We start from the raw sequence: 14,668 nt of genomic DNA, 5'->3' as shown, positions 1-14,668 counted from the left end.
ATGCCTACTTTGTCCAAAATAATATAGCTGTGTGACTTGGGGTAAATGATTCCTCTGTGTCTTAATTTTCTCATCTATAAAATGAAGATAATAATAGTACCCATCTTCACAGAGCCAATGTAACGGTTAAATAAGATAATGCACTTAAACACAACAGTGTCTACCACACAGGAAGAACTTTAATGTTAGCTATTATATATTATTATTATTAATTTCCATTTCTATATAACAGCTTCCATAAGGGCACTATTAATTCATTAGTTCTCATAGTCACTGTTATTTGTTTATGTAAATATGTTAACTCCCCAATTAGAATTCTGGAGATCAAACAGCACATCTCCCCATTCCTTTAGAGGCAATCTAGTATCATGACTAATTAAACAGACTCTGAGCCAGACCACTGGGCTCCAGTTCTGCCTCTACTTCTCAGGAGCAGAATGACCTGGGGTAAGTTATGTTACCTCTATCCTCCATTTCAATGATTCTGCACTATTATCTACCCAACAAGCCCAAGATGTCATAGGATACGTTCCTCTCTATCCTTCATCCCCCTTCCAGACCATCCAATAACCAAGCCTATGATTCTGCATGTTTTAACCTCTGCACCCTCTATCCTGGCTCTCCATTTTCACGGACATACCAGGCTTTCATCATCTCTCACCTGCACTCCTCCTAACAGTCTTAATGGATGTATAGGACTTGGTTACAGAAGTTGTTTCAGGCAGACAGAATGGTCTGAGCCAAGAAACTAGGAAAAACGAGAGAATTCAAGAGACAGTGGTCAGACTGGTTGGGCTAGAAGAGGAAGTTGGGTTTATAAAAAGGAGTGATTATAATGTAAAGTTAGAAAACTAAACTGGAGCCAAACCACGGTGGGCTTTACTTCCAAGTTAGAGAATTTGAACTTAATCCTGTAAAAATTACTTCTTCTTTTTTAATGGTAAAAATATTTACTATTGATACTTACATTAATTATAAAATGCCTCTCCTATATTTCCCCTCTACCTCTTTATTTCAAATAAATGGAAAACATACACTTAAATCTGTATGTTACAACAACACCAACTCTCTGGACTGTACTACACAAGTGCCTTATATTAGCAAACATAAATACTATCTGCAGATCATGGGCAGGCACTGACATTCTGAATAATGTATGATTCAGGTTTCTGAACCTGATAAACTGCTCAGAAAAGAATGATTTGTCTTCTATCAACTGAACATGGTCTGCTAAGAGCAAATTCTTAGGAATACCCCTTGCTTCACACACTAGTCATATTAATGTATGGCTTTTGCTTTTTATACTTGTGTTTTAAGAGCTTATGGGAACCATAATGAGGTTCTTCACAAGTTTAAATTCTTAACTTTTGGGAAGACATAGACCCTGTTGAGTTCCTGATGAAAATAAGTTTCGGAGACTAACCCTAGAAAAACCACATATACAATAAATCTTACATTTTATTTCAAGTTCATGAACACTTAACATCCCTTCACAGACCACAAGAACACCCCTTCTACAGGACTGCTATTTTTCACATGAAAAAGGCAGCAGTTCTGACCCTGTACTGAATGGGCAGGTATTTCAGGTTTGTCTAGGGTTTTGGTAGACTTTGATGGATTTTCACTGAATTGTCCAGTCTCCCACCTAGCTCTTCTCTTCATCAATGTCATATTGTCCATGACCTTGGAATAAAACAAAACTAACAGAGTAAAACTAGAAATCAAAAAATTTTTTTAAGATTTTTTATTTATTTATTTGACATAGAGAGAGAGAGAACAAGTAGGCAGAGAGGCAGGCAGAGGGAGAGGGAGAAGCAGGCTCCCCGCTGAGCAGGGAGCCTGATGCGGGACTCGATCCCAGGACCCTGGGATCATGACCTGAGCTGAAGGCAGCCGCTTAACCGGCTGAGCCACCCAGGCGCCCTAGAAATCAAATTTATGACCTTGCTCTCATTAAAACTTGATCTTCTTGCTCCAAAGAAATGAATTAACAATCTAGAGCTGGAAACAGCCATAAAAGAAACATTTGTTTACAATCCATCCACCATTGAGACCTAGTCTCAAATCCAGGCAAAGAACGTTGAACAGGTTTTCCTTTACTCCTGTGTACACGTATCAGTATGAGAATGACAGATAATCTGCCTAAGACATCTTCATATGCAAATGATTCCTGTATCTGCACACTCCCAAACCCTTAAACATGTCCTTTCAATACTACAGTCCGTGCAGAATCAAGTATGTGAGGCCATCTGGTGGATAAAATATAGAAACACACACATTCTTAACTATGTGAAGACAAGAGTTGAGATCTCTTCCTAATGCCCTCACTCGAGATCATGTTTACTAAAGCATGCTGCCTCTGCAGAGAGGAAGAGCCTGATCCTATTGCCGAAACTCACCTATTAGACCTGTGATGTTATACATACTGACCTCTCCTTAAAAACAAGAGTTCATGAAAAAAACAAACAAACAAACAAACAAAAAAACCCAAGAGTTCATGGACACAAAAATCTCAGGATAGAATGGTACCAAGAAAGTTTCCTGGATTTTCTTCTTCATTACAAGTGGTTATATAAAACCACAAGCCTGACAGACAGGTGTTTTCATAATTAAAACTGTAAGAAAAAAGAAGTATCAGATATAATTAATCTGGATAGCCATCTACAGGACTTGTTAGGACAGGAACCACATGTTAGTCATCTCTGCGACATCCTCAAAACCAAGGACAATTCCTGGCACACAGCATGTGCTCAGAAATTACAACCTGAGCTAAAACAAATGACGTGAGGCAAGCCTTAGTGCCCATCAGTTAAACATCCGCAGCCTCGAATGCCACTCAGGTACCTTTAGCGGGTGCAGGATGTATGCTGATAATCGGCTGCTGCTTTGCCAACGGCATGAGGGTGGGTAGTGTCTGAATAATGATGGTTTTCGCTGGAACGCCAGAATTTGTCTGAGTCTTGGGTGCTGCTGGAAGTAATAATGGCTTGGGCTGAATTGAAGGTTTTGAATTCATCTGAATTTTTTTCTTTGGAGTCAGTCCATTTTCTGGAGAAAATCCAAACAAACCACAAATCAATGTGAAAGCAATTCCTAGAAAACGGGTTCTATTATACACCTTTTTCTACACATTATCTTGACCTCTGAGTAACTATCCTTACCTGGAGTTTAAGCATAGCTATCTATACCTTAATGGACTAAAAAAAAAGTCCTTAATCTGAGGTCTAACCCCCTTTTTTGAGGTATAATTGACATATTATATTGATTTCAGGGGTACAACATGATTTGATATTTGTATCACAAAAGGATTACCACAAGAGTCTAGTTAACATCTGCTACCACACACAGTTAAAGAGTTTTTTTTCCTTGTGATGAAACTTATAAGATCTAACCTCTTAGCAACTCTCAAATGTACAACACAGCATTACTAATTACAGTCACCATGCTGCACATGACGTCCCCAGGACTTATTTTAGAAGTCAAATGAGATCTTCCTTTCTGACCACACTGATGGTCAAAATGATGGTTTTCACTGGAATGACTACACTGCAGCTTTGGGAAGGGGATATATGAACTGGTAAAGGAGAATAGCTAAAAATCACTGAATAAGGCCTGAAGATTAAGAGGTAATAAATGTCACACCCAAATGTCCCTCACATTCAATATTTTTAACTGAATCTTTGAATTCTCTCCTGAAGATGATGAGGCCTCCCACTACTTTAAAGCATTTTTCACCTGTAAAGACAAGACAACCAAGGAAGACAGGTCCACTATTTTAAAAACAAAAAGCCAGCTTAATAAACATGCACTTAATCCAATATTTTCTTTTTAAAAATGGAACCTAAGTTCAGTCCAACTTAGAAAGAACAGAAGTTAGGAGCTGGGAGTCATACCAGTTTTGCTCCTAGGACCAATGATGGGCTTATCTTCTTTCAGTGCCTCTGCTGAGGAGGGACTATGAGAACTTTCACCATATAAGGAAAGGGGAGACATCTGGGAAGCAGACGACAAATCCAACTCCTCCTGTAGCAAAATAAAATACAAACAAATTCATGGAGAAGAATATAATTCTTGAACAGAAAATGGCTTAGAGAGGCAAGATCCATACATAAATGAACATTCCAGGACAATTTCAAGGCAAAGGTATGATATATTAGAAACTTTATGTACTAAGTACTAAGAGACTATGGATAAAGTAACATTATCCATCAATACAAGAGGAAAAATAATTCAAATTGCAGAGGACATCTATGTCATCCTCTTGTATTAAAGATGGGAATCACTGATCTGTTCCTACATTTCCTCCCACACACTTGATATTTACTTGGTTCCTAGCCATACAAACATTTGGTATAAAACTATGGTTAAAATGCCAATATCCTTTCCCCCAATCTCTTATTCAGTAGCCTTATAAGAAACTCAAAACAAATAATTCTTACTATTTTTCTTTTTCATTTATTAATGCTGCCTTTGTCCCAAATGTTTTGAAAGAAAGACAAACACTGAAAGGAACAGGGCTATTTTCTTTTATTTAATGGGTGACTTGTTAATACAGAGATGTATAAAGATAACATTTTCCCAGCCTTTTAACATTCAGTGGATCTGTCTCATTTTGTTGCCATAAGGAAACTTAACATAGGATAAAAGTAGCACTTCTATTCTGAGAGGAAAATTAAAGATTTTATTTATTTGAGAGAGCATGAGCTAGGGGAGGGGCAGAGAGAGAGGGAGAAGCAGACTCCCCACTGAGTAGAAAGCTGGATGCGGATGCGGAGCTCAATACCAGGACCCTGAGATCATGATCTGAGCTGAAGGCAGACACTTAACCGACTGAGCCACCCAGGTGCCCCACAAAGGCAAATTTTTTTTTTTTGGATCAGATAAGAAAAAAGAATCAAAATGACCTGGAGAGAATATGGTTACTCCCAGTCATGCTGGTAAGAATGACAACTGCTTCATTCATTCATCTTCAACACCTACTCAGCACGTAGCCATAAGCTGGGCTCTGTGAACCTTACAGAGTATTTCAGATGATATTTGGAATAAACCAGAGAGTACAAGATAATAACACAGGAGGATATGATTCTTTTCATGGCCTAAGATGCTTAAAAGGTATTTCTTAACATTCAGCAAGTATTCCTTACAAAAGTCCTAGAAAACAAGGATTAGAGGGATACTTTCTTAACATTAAAAAAAAAAAAGCTATGTATAATTGCATAGCCAATGTCATACTTAATGGTGAAATACTAAATGCAGTACCATTTAAGTCAGGATAAGAAACATAACTGCTTTTTCTATAATTCTAGCAAACATAATTATACTAGAAAATGAAATAAAAGGAATAAATATTAAAATAGAAGAGACAGAAGAAGTACCTTTGTAAGGTGACATGCTGTCTACTTAGAACACATATAAAAACCAATGAAAAAAACATTTCACTATGAAAATATTGTATGAATAATCACTTTAAAAAATAATAAAATAAGATCTCACCCACAAGAGCTATAACAGTTATAAAATACCTAGGAGTTAATTTTCTAAGGAATGTACAGAGCCTATATAAAGAAATTTCAAAACTTAATTGAGTTACATAAAAGGTAACTTGACTACACAGAGAGACATAAGATATTCTTTCACAGAATGATTACAAAGGTGATACAACTGGGGAAACTGGCTCACTTAGAGAAAATTAAAACTAGATCCCTAACTAACACCACATAGTAAGGTAGACTCTAAAGGTATTAAGAAGGGACGCCTGGGTGGCTCAGTCAGTTAGGCATCTGCCTTCAGCTCACGTCATGATCCCAGGTTCCTGGGATCAAGCCCCATGTTGGGCTCTCTGCTCAGAGCAGAGCCTGCTTCTCCTTCTCCCTCTCCCTCTGCCTGGCGCTCTGCCTGCTCTCGCTCTCTGTGTCAAATAAATAAATAAAATCTTCAAAAAAAAATAAAAAATTAAAATTTTTTTAAAAAGGTATTAAGAAATCTTGGGGCCCCTGGGTGGCTCAGTCAGTCAAGCCTCTGCCTTCAGCTCAGGTCATGATCCCCGCATCCTGGGATCAAGGCCCACATCGGGCTCCCTACTCAGCAGGGAGTCTGCTTCTCCCTCTGCCCCTCACCCCACTCTCTCACTCTGTCTCTCAAATAAATAAATAAAATCTTTAAAAAATAATAAATAAAGGTATTAAGAAATCTAAATGTGAAAGGTAAATCATGTAGTTAATAGAAAAAAATATTGGAGAATATCTTTGCAGCCTACAAGCAGAGAAAGACTTCTTTTAAAAAACTTCAAAAAATAAACCAAAAAGGCAAATGGAAAAAAAGATGAATCTGAGTATTCAAAATTAGAAATTTCTACTCAATAAAGACTGCAAAGCTAAAAGATAATAGAAAGTAAAAAGATATATGTAATGTCTAAACCCAACGAAGTTACTATCTCAAATATAGAAGGAATTCTTGCAAGTGAGTAAGAAAAAGACAACTCAATAGAAAAACTGGCAAAAGACAGGAATAAACAATTTATAAAAGAAAAAATATCCAAATCCAAAAGGCCATGTAAAGAAATGTTGATTACATGTAATGTTTGATTACACGTAAAGGCCATGTAATCAAAGAAATATGAATTAAAACAAAACAAACAATAAAAAATTTACACCATCTGGCAAAAATTAGAAAGCCAGGCAACGCTGAGCATTAGCAGTGAAGAGAAGCTACAAGGATCCTCCAGCACTTTTGCTGGGACTGCAGACAACCACAGGTGTCCAGAGAGCAAGATGGCAGCACTTGTCAAATGAAGTATCTGCACTCCACCTCTCAGCAATTCCACTCCTGGGCGTACATCCTGAAGGAATCCTCGCATGGACCCATAAAAGGTCGTTTTGACAATGCTCACTGTGATGGAGGTAAAATAGAGTGAACATATCCGTGAAGTGTTGTGCAGTTAGATGCAATACCAAACAATATGAATTGATCTTAAAAACACTGTGTTGATTTTTAAAAGAAATACAAAGAGATCTAACATAATAACATCATTTACATCAACTATTTTAAGTACATAAAACTGAAGTCAGTGAGAACAAGATGAACTTTTTGTACTGGAACCATTCTTTTGATAGTCATTTGGGAAAAGATAAATTTAGATTTGGTCTCACATCATACACCAGGATAATTTCAAATGGATCAGAGATCTAAATTAAAAATAAAACCTTATAGGGGCACCTGGGTGGCTCAGTTAGTTGAGCGTCCAACTCTTGATTTTGACTCAGGTGAGGAGCATTGGGCTCCAAACTCAACAGGGAGTCTGCTTGAGATTCTCTCCCTCCCCCTCTCCCTTTGCCCCACCCTCCATCCCCTTGAGTGTGCTAATAAATACATCTTTAAAAATAAAACCTTATAAAAATATGTATTAACAGTCACTGAGAAAATATTTCTTGCTCATGAATGGACATAGAGGGCATCAGGCTAAGTGAAATCAGTCGGACTGAGAAAGACAAAGACCACAGGAGTTCACTCATTTGTAGTATCTAAGAAACAAATGAATAAACAAACAAGCAAACAAAAATATTCCTTGCTGAATAATTTGACCCTAAAGCCACTAGAAGGGATAGAGCAAGACCAGCATCCATGCAGAGAGGTGGGCTGGTAGAGTGTCAAGAGTCCAAACTGAGTTAGGTAGGGAGAGTGTTCACATGGGGATGGGGAGAACACTCCAGCATTGGGAGTCAGAACAGGGTGATAAGGGCATCAAAATTGGGTCAGCCTGATTTATCAAAAAGCCCAATGAAGACATATTAAAAGAACACAGAAGTCTGTGTGAAGGGAGTTGCACTGTCCAAATCCAGGGCAACATAAGAATCAGAATAATTACAATAATGGATTACAACCTGTTGAATAAAATAAGAAACCGTAAGTCCATGCTGATATAAAGAAATAAACAGATAAACTTAAGCTTTGCTGAGAAACTGGACTTTTTTTTTTACATCATTTTAAAGTACTGCCTCACAAAATACTTATTTATAGCAAAGACAGAAAGAACAACTTCACAGTGGAAAAGCCTGGCAGACATTACCTTAACTAAGTGAACAAAGTGAACCTCATCAGTAATGACAAATTGAAATTGTGTGCCATCTCATCAAAAGTAAATGAAACAGACACAGCATCACCTCAGTGATATTCCTGCCATGGATACGAAACCTGAATCTAATCCCTAGGAAACATCAGACGAACCCAAGTGGGTTTGGGAACATTCTACATAATAACTAGTCTTTAATCTCCACCAGTGACAAGGTCATGAAAGCTGAGGAAGAATAAATCATTTCACCTGGAGGAAATGAAAGAGAAAAGCCAACCAAATATGATGCTGGATTCTACACTAGATTCTGTTGCTAGTCTAAGGGGTATCTCTGAGACAACTGGCACAAGCTATGTGGGAGTTGAAGACTAGATGAAGGTAATGTATCAACGTTTATTTCCTGATTCTAGTGATTGTATTGTGGCTACAGAGGGCACATCCTTGCTTGTAGAAACTAAGACAGTGAGGTATTTGGGGTGATAAACATCAGGTTGGCAACTTATTCTCCAATGGTTCAGGGAAAAAAAGTTATTTGAAATGTCCTTGTAACATTTCTTTAAGTCTGAGATTATTCCAAACAAAAAGTTGACATAAACAAGAATAAAAATACTATAACCTCTGAGTGGTAAAAACCCTCTTCTGAATGACCAAAAAAAAAAAGGCAATAGAAGATCGGTAATTTGGCTATGGAAAAAAGTATGCCTGGAGAAAATAAACACCAGACATAAAGCATCAAGACAAATGACAAATTGGGGAAAAAATACTTGTTAACTTATTTCACAAACTGAGGGCTAATAATCCTAATATGTAATAAAACAACCTAAACATTTGAGGAGAAAAAGACCAACACAATCCAATAGAGAAGTGAACCAAAATTTGAATGGATAATTCATTTAAAAAGAAATACAAATAGGCCTTATACACATGAAATATTTGAAAAGATGTTCAACCACACTTAGAATAAAACAAATAGAGAACAAAGCACGCGAGGAGCAACAATGGGAATAACGGCCCCTCACGCGCTGCTGGTCAGACCGCACAACTGCACAACCCTACGGAGGGGAACCTGGCTATAATCCACAACATTACAAATGTATTCACCCTGATCTCCACAATCTCACTTCTAGGATTATATCCCAAAGACATCCTGGCAAAAATATAATGTGACTTGTGTAACATGTTATTCACTACAGCATTATTTGAGACTGGAAAGGACTGAGACTACAAAGGTTCATCAATAAGGAAATCACTGAAGAAAGCATGATATATCCACACAATGGATATATCATGGAACAGCATGCAGCCATAAAAAGGAATGAGAAAGATCCTATATCCTGAAACTGGACTTACCTCCAAGATATACCACTAAGTTAAATAAGCAAAGTGCAGAACAAGGTATAGAGTATGCTACCTTTTGTGTAAGGATGGATGGGAAGGAAAGGATAGAAATCAGGCTTCTGTAAATATACCTTGTTATATACTTTTGGGTCGCTCAGTCTGTTAAGTGTCTGCCTTCGGCTCAGGTCATGATCCCAGGGTCCTGGGATCGAGCCCCGCATCGGGCTCCCTGCTCAGCAGGGAGTCTGCATCTCCCTCTGCCCCTCCCCAGCTCATGCTCTCTCTCTCTCTCACACACACACACACAAATAAATTTTTTTAAAAAAATTTTTTAAAGATTTAACAAATTTTTTTAATTAAATCATTTGGAGAAATTGTGGGACCACAAAGAACCTCCAATGGTAGCAATCAGAGAAAAGCTTCACAGAGGAAGTTGTTTTTGAACTGGGACTAAAAGAGGATGAATAGGAGTTTTACAAGAGAAGAAAAAAAAACAGGGCTATTCTAGGCAGAAGAGCATGTACAAAAATCTACAAGTGTGAAAGCAGAGATCTCGCTGCTCTCATTCACTGCCAGGCTTTGAACAGTGTCTGGCACAGTTGCTGAGTGAGTACAGAGTGTGGGAGCTTTGAGGTGGGATCCCACAGGGTTAGAAGGGGAAAGTGAAAGTAGCAAGGGAGAACGCGCCAGGAAGGTAAGCAGGAGCCGGGTCGTGAAGGGCCTAGTACTCCGGGAGTTTGAGTTTCATCTTGAATTTCATCCTGGGAAGTCATTATAAGGTTTAAGCAAAAGACTGACACGATCAAATTTATCATTCTGAAAGATTTCTCTTTGAAGATTCCTCTGCTAAGAAAAGTTGGGGGAGTCAGGAGGCAGAGAGGCCAGTTAAAATCCTATTGACTTAATCCCACAGAGATGATGATGGCCTGGCAGAGGCAAAGAAGATGAATCATAGAGACATTAACTGGATTGAACTGTCCGGATTTCATAGTTGACTAGATGCTGAGTTGGCCAGAATGAAGATACCTCAATTTACAGCAGATATAATGTACTGAAATATTAATTTGAATTTTTCTCCTTAAATTTTCCCTTCCCCCATTCAAAAAAGTACCTAAATACTTTAGTATTTCCTCTTCCCATGCTCAGAGCTTTTGTCTGGATGGAGAACAGAAGCATTTTTAAGAAGTTATCAGATTTTTATAAAAACCTTAGCCCATTCAAAGGTAGTACTTAGCCCTCCTGATTTAAGGAATCCATTCTAGGTTCTATGGTCAAGGAGTTACAAATCAAACCATCTTAGAGTCTTCCCTGTCCTCAAAGAATGTATATTCTTTTTTTTTTTTTTTAAAGATTTTTTTATTTATTTATTTGAGAGAGAGAGAGAATGAGAGAGCAAGCACATGAGAGGGGGGAGGGTCAGAGGGAGAAGCAGACTCCCTGCCGAGCAGGGAGCCCGATGCGGGACTCGATCCAGGGACTCCAGGATCATGACCTGAGCCGAAGGCAGTCGCTTAACCAACTGAGCCACCCAGGCGCCCAAGAATGTATATTCTGACAGGCAGGAGAGAGGACAGCAGGGAGAAAAGACAGTAAGCCAATAAACAAAAAATACTGGTTACTGGTAAAGTGCGAAGAAACCACTGAAACAATGAGATCATGAAGGCAAGAACACCGGGGAAGGAGGGCAAAACCAGAGATGAAGAACTTGCTAACTCTCCCAAGGCCCTTCCTGGAAACTCAGGTTCCTCAGGATTAAATGAGATCGTAAGGTTCACATTAGCATTTCATAAATGATTAGTGCATCCTCCATATGCATATTTCCCAGATAGCATTATGACCAAAATCACAGTAGAAGACTGGCTACTTACAGGAACATGCTGAGTTGAAGAGTAAGAGTCCACTGACTGAGGAGAGGAGACTGAACAACTTGAGGAAGCTGGAGAAAGTGGCTGAGGTTCTGCCTTAACATCTTTAACTGAAAAACATGGAGTAAAAATTTTCCGATTGGACACTATAATCTCAAAATAAAATGAATAAGAAAGAGGGTAAAATCTACTCTTAAAATTCAATCATATTGAAGCTAAGGTCACCAAAATGCATCATCAAATGAAAATTCAAGATGCAGAAAACAGTATATCTAGTATGCTACCATTTGTGCAATAAATTATACATGTGTATATGTATATATCTACTCCCATCTGCGCTAATTCTCTGAAAGGATAAACATAACAAATTGGTAACTGTGGCTGTCTCTGGGGAGAATGTGTTGGCTAAGGAACAACAGCTGAAGGAGACATTTTTCTACCCTATAGACTTTTTGTACTTTTTTAATATTATACCATATGCAAAAAATTATAGATTCCTCCAAAAATAACTTTTAAAAACATAAGAAATCAGAAATGATTATTTTGGAAAACATTTTTTACAATACCATTAAAACTCACAAAAATGTTCCTATCTTTTGCTAAACTTCATTTATAAAAATTTATTGAGCAACTACAGCCCAATGTTTTCCAAAATTAGCTGCAAAATATCCACCATCCCTCATAATCTATAATGTGATCTTACCCTTCCCCATCAAGAAGTAGCATCTATTCCCCTCCGTTTGAATCAAGGTGGGCTTAAGACTCCTTCAATCAACAGAGTATGGAAGTAATGCTACATGAATTCCAAGGCTGGGTTACATTAGGTAATGCGGTCTCCACTCTGTGCGCTGGAACACTCACACCTGAGCCTCTGAAGTCTGACTACCATGAGACCACCAAGCTGAAAGGAAGCCAAGCCACATAGAAAGGCCATGTGTAGGTGCTCTAGCCGACAGTCCTAGCCATCAAGCCACTCAGGCCAGGCAAGAGATAGGTGAGTGAAGAAATCTTAAGGTAATGCTAGCCCCCAACTTTCAAGCTCCTCCAGCCTTCCCATCTTCCCAGTTGAGGTCTGGGCATCACAAAATAGGGATAAGCCATTCTTTGGTGTACCCTGTCCAAATTCCTGACTCACAATTCTGGGAGCATAATAAAATGGTTGTTGTTTTAAGCCACTGAGTTTTAGAGTAGTTTGTTACATGACAATAGTAACCAGAACACTGGCCTTGGGTAGCCCATACTCTATGAGGGAAGACAGGCATTAAGCAAGACAAATAAATACATAAAATGGGGGACTGGGACATGCAGGGGTGGGGAGGACTGCAATTTGGGTGGGAGAAAGTGCTGGTGACTTACCCACTGTCCCTCAGCTCTTAAGTCTACCTCCTATATATAGTCTGTGATGCACAATATTAAGACATGTCCCAGCTGGCTCCCTTTTAGGTCCTATCAATGGGGGATACTAGAAGGATGCTGAAGTGAAGAGAGGGGACAAAGGGGTTTCTTCCTCCCATCAGCTTCATCCCACAAGTGACAGTTGGCTCCAGGGCCCAACTTCTCTCAGCACATCCAAAACCTACTTCATCAGAGCCCCTTAAAGATACTAGCATCAGCCAGGTGGTGCCCCCTCCGCAGAAATATGTATATCAAATGCAAGGGACCCCTACACCAACTTCCTAAGTTCTGATAACCCCACACTTTCTTTGATTCCCTAAGTTCTGTCTGGTTCTCAGGTTAACCTCTTATAAAGATATACGGAATTCAAAATCAGGATTTCTGTTATGAATTCTTTATCATTATGTGACTAAAACATAACTATGAAATTTTTTACATCCACTTGGGCAAGAAACTTATGTGTGCACTGCTACATCAAAAGTAGAATATCTATCCCTGGAATTTTTTAACCCATCAAAGTAGCCCAATAACCCCACCTAATTTTGATGATTACCAAACTGCAAAATAAAATGGATCTGTTTAAAATTTTTACCAATGAAATACATCATTACCTGTACAGAGCTGGTTGTTGATGTCCCAAATGCCTGTTTCCCAAGGCATCAAATCCAAATCAAAATCAAGATTATCAAAATTGTTTTCCTGTAGGTTTCAAATCAGCAAAAGGATATTAGAAGAATAAAATATACAGATCTAGAAATCAAACTATCAGACATAACTTGCCATAAATAATTGCTATTACCCAACTTAGTTAAAATAATTTTCTAAGTCAATCAGTTCATCTTGAGAATACATCTTGCATGGCCTAAAGATAAACCAATTCAGTTATCTGAAACACAGCAGGAACAATTAGGGAGGTAATGGATTCAACATCTAAAAGATTCAGTTGGTGTCATTCTTTTCCAGGGGAATCGACCTTTACAAGAGTCACAAAACATGTCTTTTGTCATAAGGGAGATCCAGCAAAGTAAATTTTCCCATTGCCATTAATGAAAACAAGTCAAAGCAAATGCCCACTTACAACATCATCTCTATATAGCAATGGAAAGAATATAGATTTTAGCCAAAAGACATGCAAGAATTGAAACTATTATAAATGGTTATCTAAGAAAGAGGAGATCCATAGAAGGATGGGTAATTTTCTTCTTTTTCTACTATACTGTACTGTACAAATTTTCAAATTTCTAAAATAAAATTTCTAATTTTTTTTTAATCCTAGAAGATAAAACTAAGTTTCTCAAACAGAAGTCAACACACTTCTTAGAGGAACTCTTAGTTTCTTCATTTAAATGACAATTTTTTTTTTACTTAAATATAAGCATATTCTGGGTCATCTGAATAGTCATCTTATACTATATACATAAATAAAGTACAGCCACACATGAGTTTGAGATCAAGACAGTCCTATTATCTTAAGTGTCCAGGGTTATGGAGACAAGAACAGATGTATACAATATATACATAGTACCACAAAAGCATTCAGTATTAACTTAATACGACGGATAATAAAACAGCAACAGTCGAGAAAATAAGCCCCAGGCCAAAAGTAAAGATTGGTCTCTTAATTATTAACAACTATTTGGTAATAATTTCTAAAGTATTATTTCAAAATGTCTCTTTTGTGGTTCATTTTTATTGAGAACAAAAGGAAAGAAGGAAACAGTTTGATCCCACTGCCCTTAACTAAGTAAATATTGGTGCAAGTTAGAGAAAGAGAATGTGTGGACATTCACGTGAAAAAAAAAATACTATGAAACCATGAAAGAACCCCTTTTTATTTTTATTTTTTTTTATTTATTTATTTTTTAAAGATTTTATTTTATTTATTTGACAGAGAGAGAGAGAGAGACAGCTAGAGAGGGAACACAAGCAGGGGGAGTGGGAGAGGGAGAAGCAGGCTCCTGGCTGAGCAGGGAGCCCGATGTGGGGCTCGATCCCAGGACCC

The 14,668-nt window shown here is 37.9% G+C and overlaps 1 protein-coding gene across 1 annotated transcript in view; it reads right to left on the bottom strand.

Annotated features, from left to right (window-relative positions):
• Window positions 1-14,668, bottom strand: part of ATF6 (activating transcription factor 6) — a 206,831-nt gene that overhangs the window by 177,052 nt on the left and 15,111 nt on the right. The window contains exons 3-6 of the mRNA XM_032422384.1: window positions 13,278-13,365; window positions 11,275-11,381; window positions 3,894-4,023; window positions 2,845-3,048 (exon numbers count right to left, since the gene is read on the bottom strand). Of these exons, the coding sequence (XP_032278275.1) occupies window positions 2,845-3,048; window positions 3,894-4,023; window positions 11,275-11,381; window positions 13,278-13,365 (529 nt within the window). The remainder of the gene's footprint in view (window positions 1-2,844; window positions 3,049-3,893; window positions 4,024-11,274; window positions 11,382-13,277; window positions 13,366-14,668) is intronic.

The sequence above is a fragment of the Phoca vitulina genome, unplaced genomic scaffold, assembly GCF_004348235.1.
Source record: "Phoca vitulina isolate PV1807 unplaced genomic scaffold, GSC_HSeal_1.0 scaffold26, whole genome shotgun sequence".
In the NCBI taxonomy this organism is placed as follows: Eukaryota; Metazoa; Chordata; class Mammalia; order Carnivora; family Phocidae; genus Phoca; species Phoca vitulina.
The sequence above is the reverse complement of the archived record's forward strand: the minus strand, read 5'-3'. Positions and strand labels throughout refer to the sequence as shown.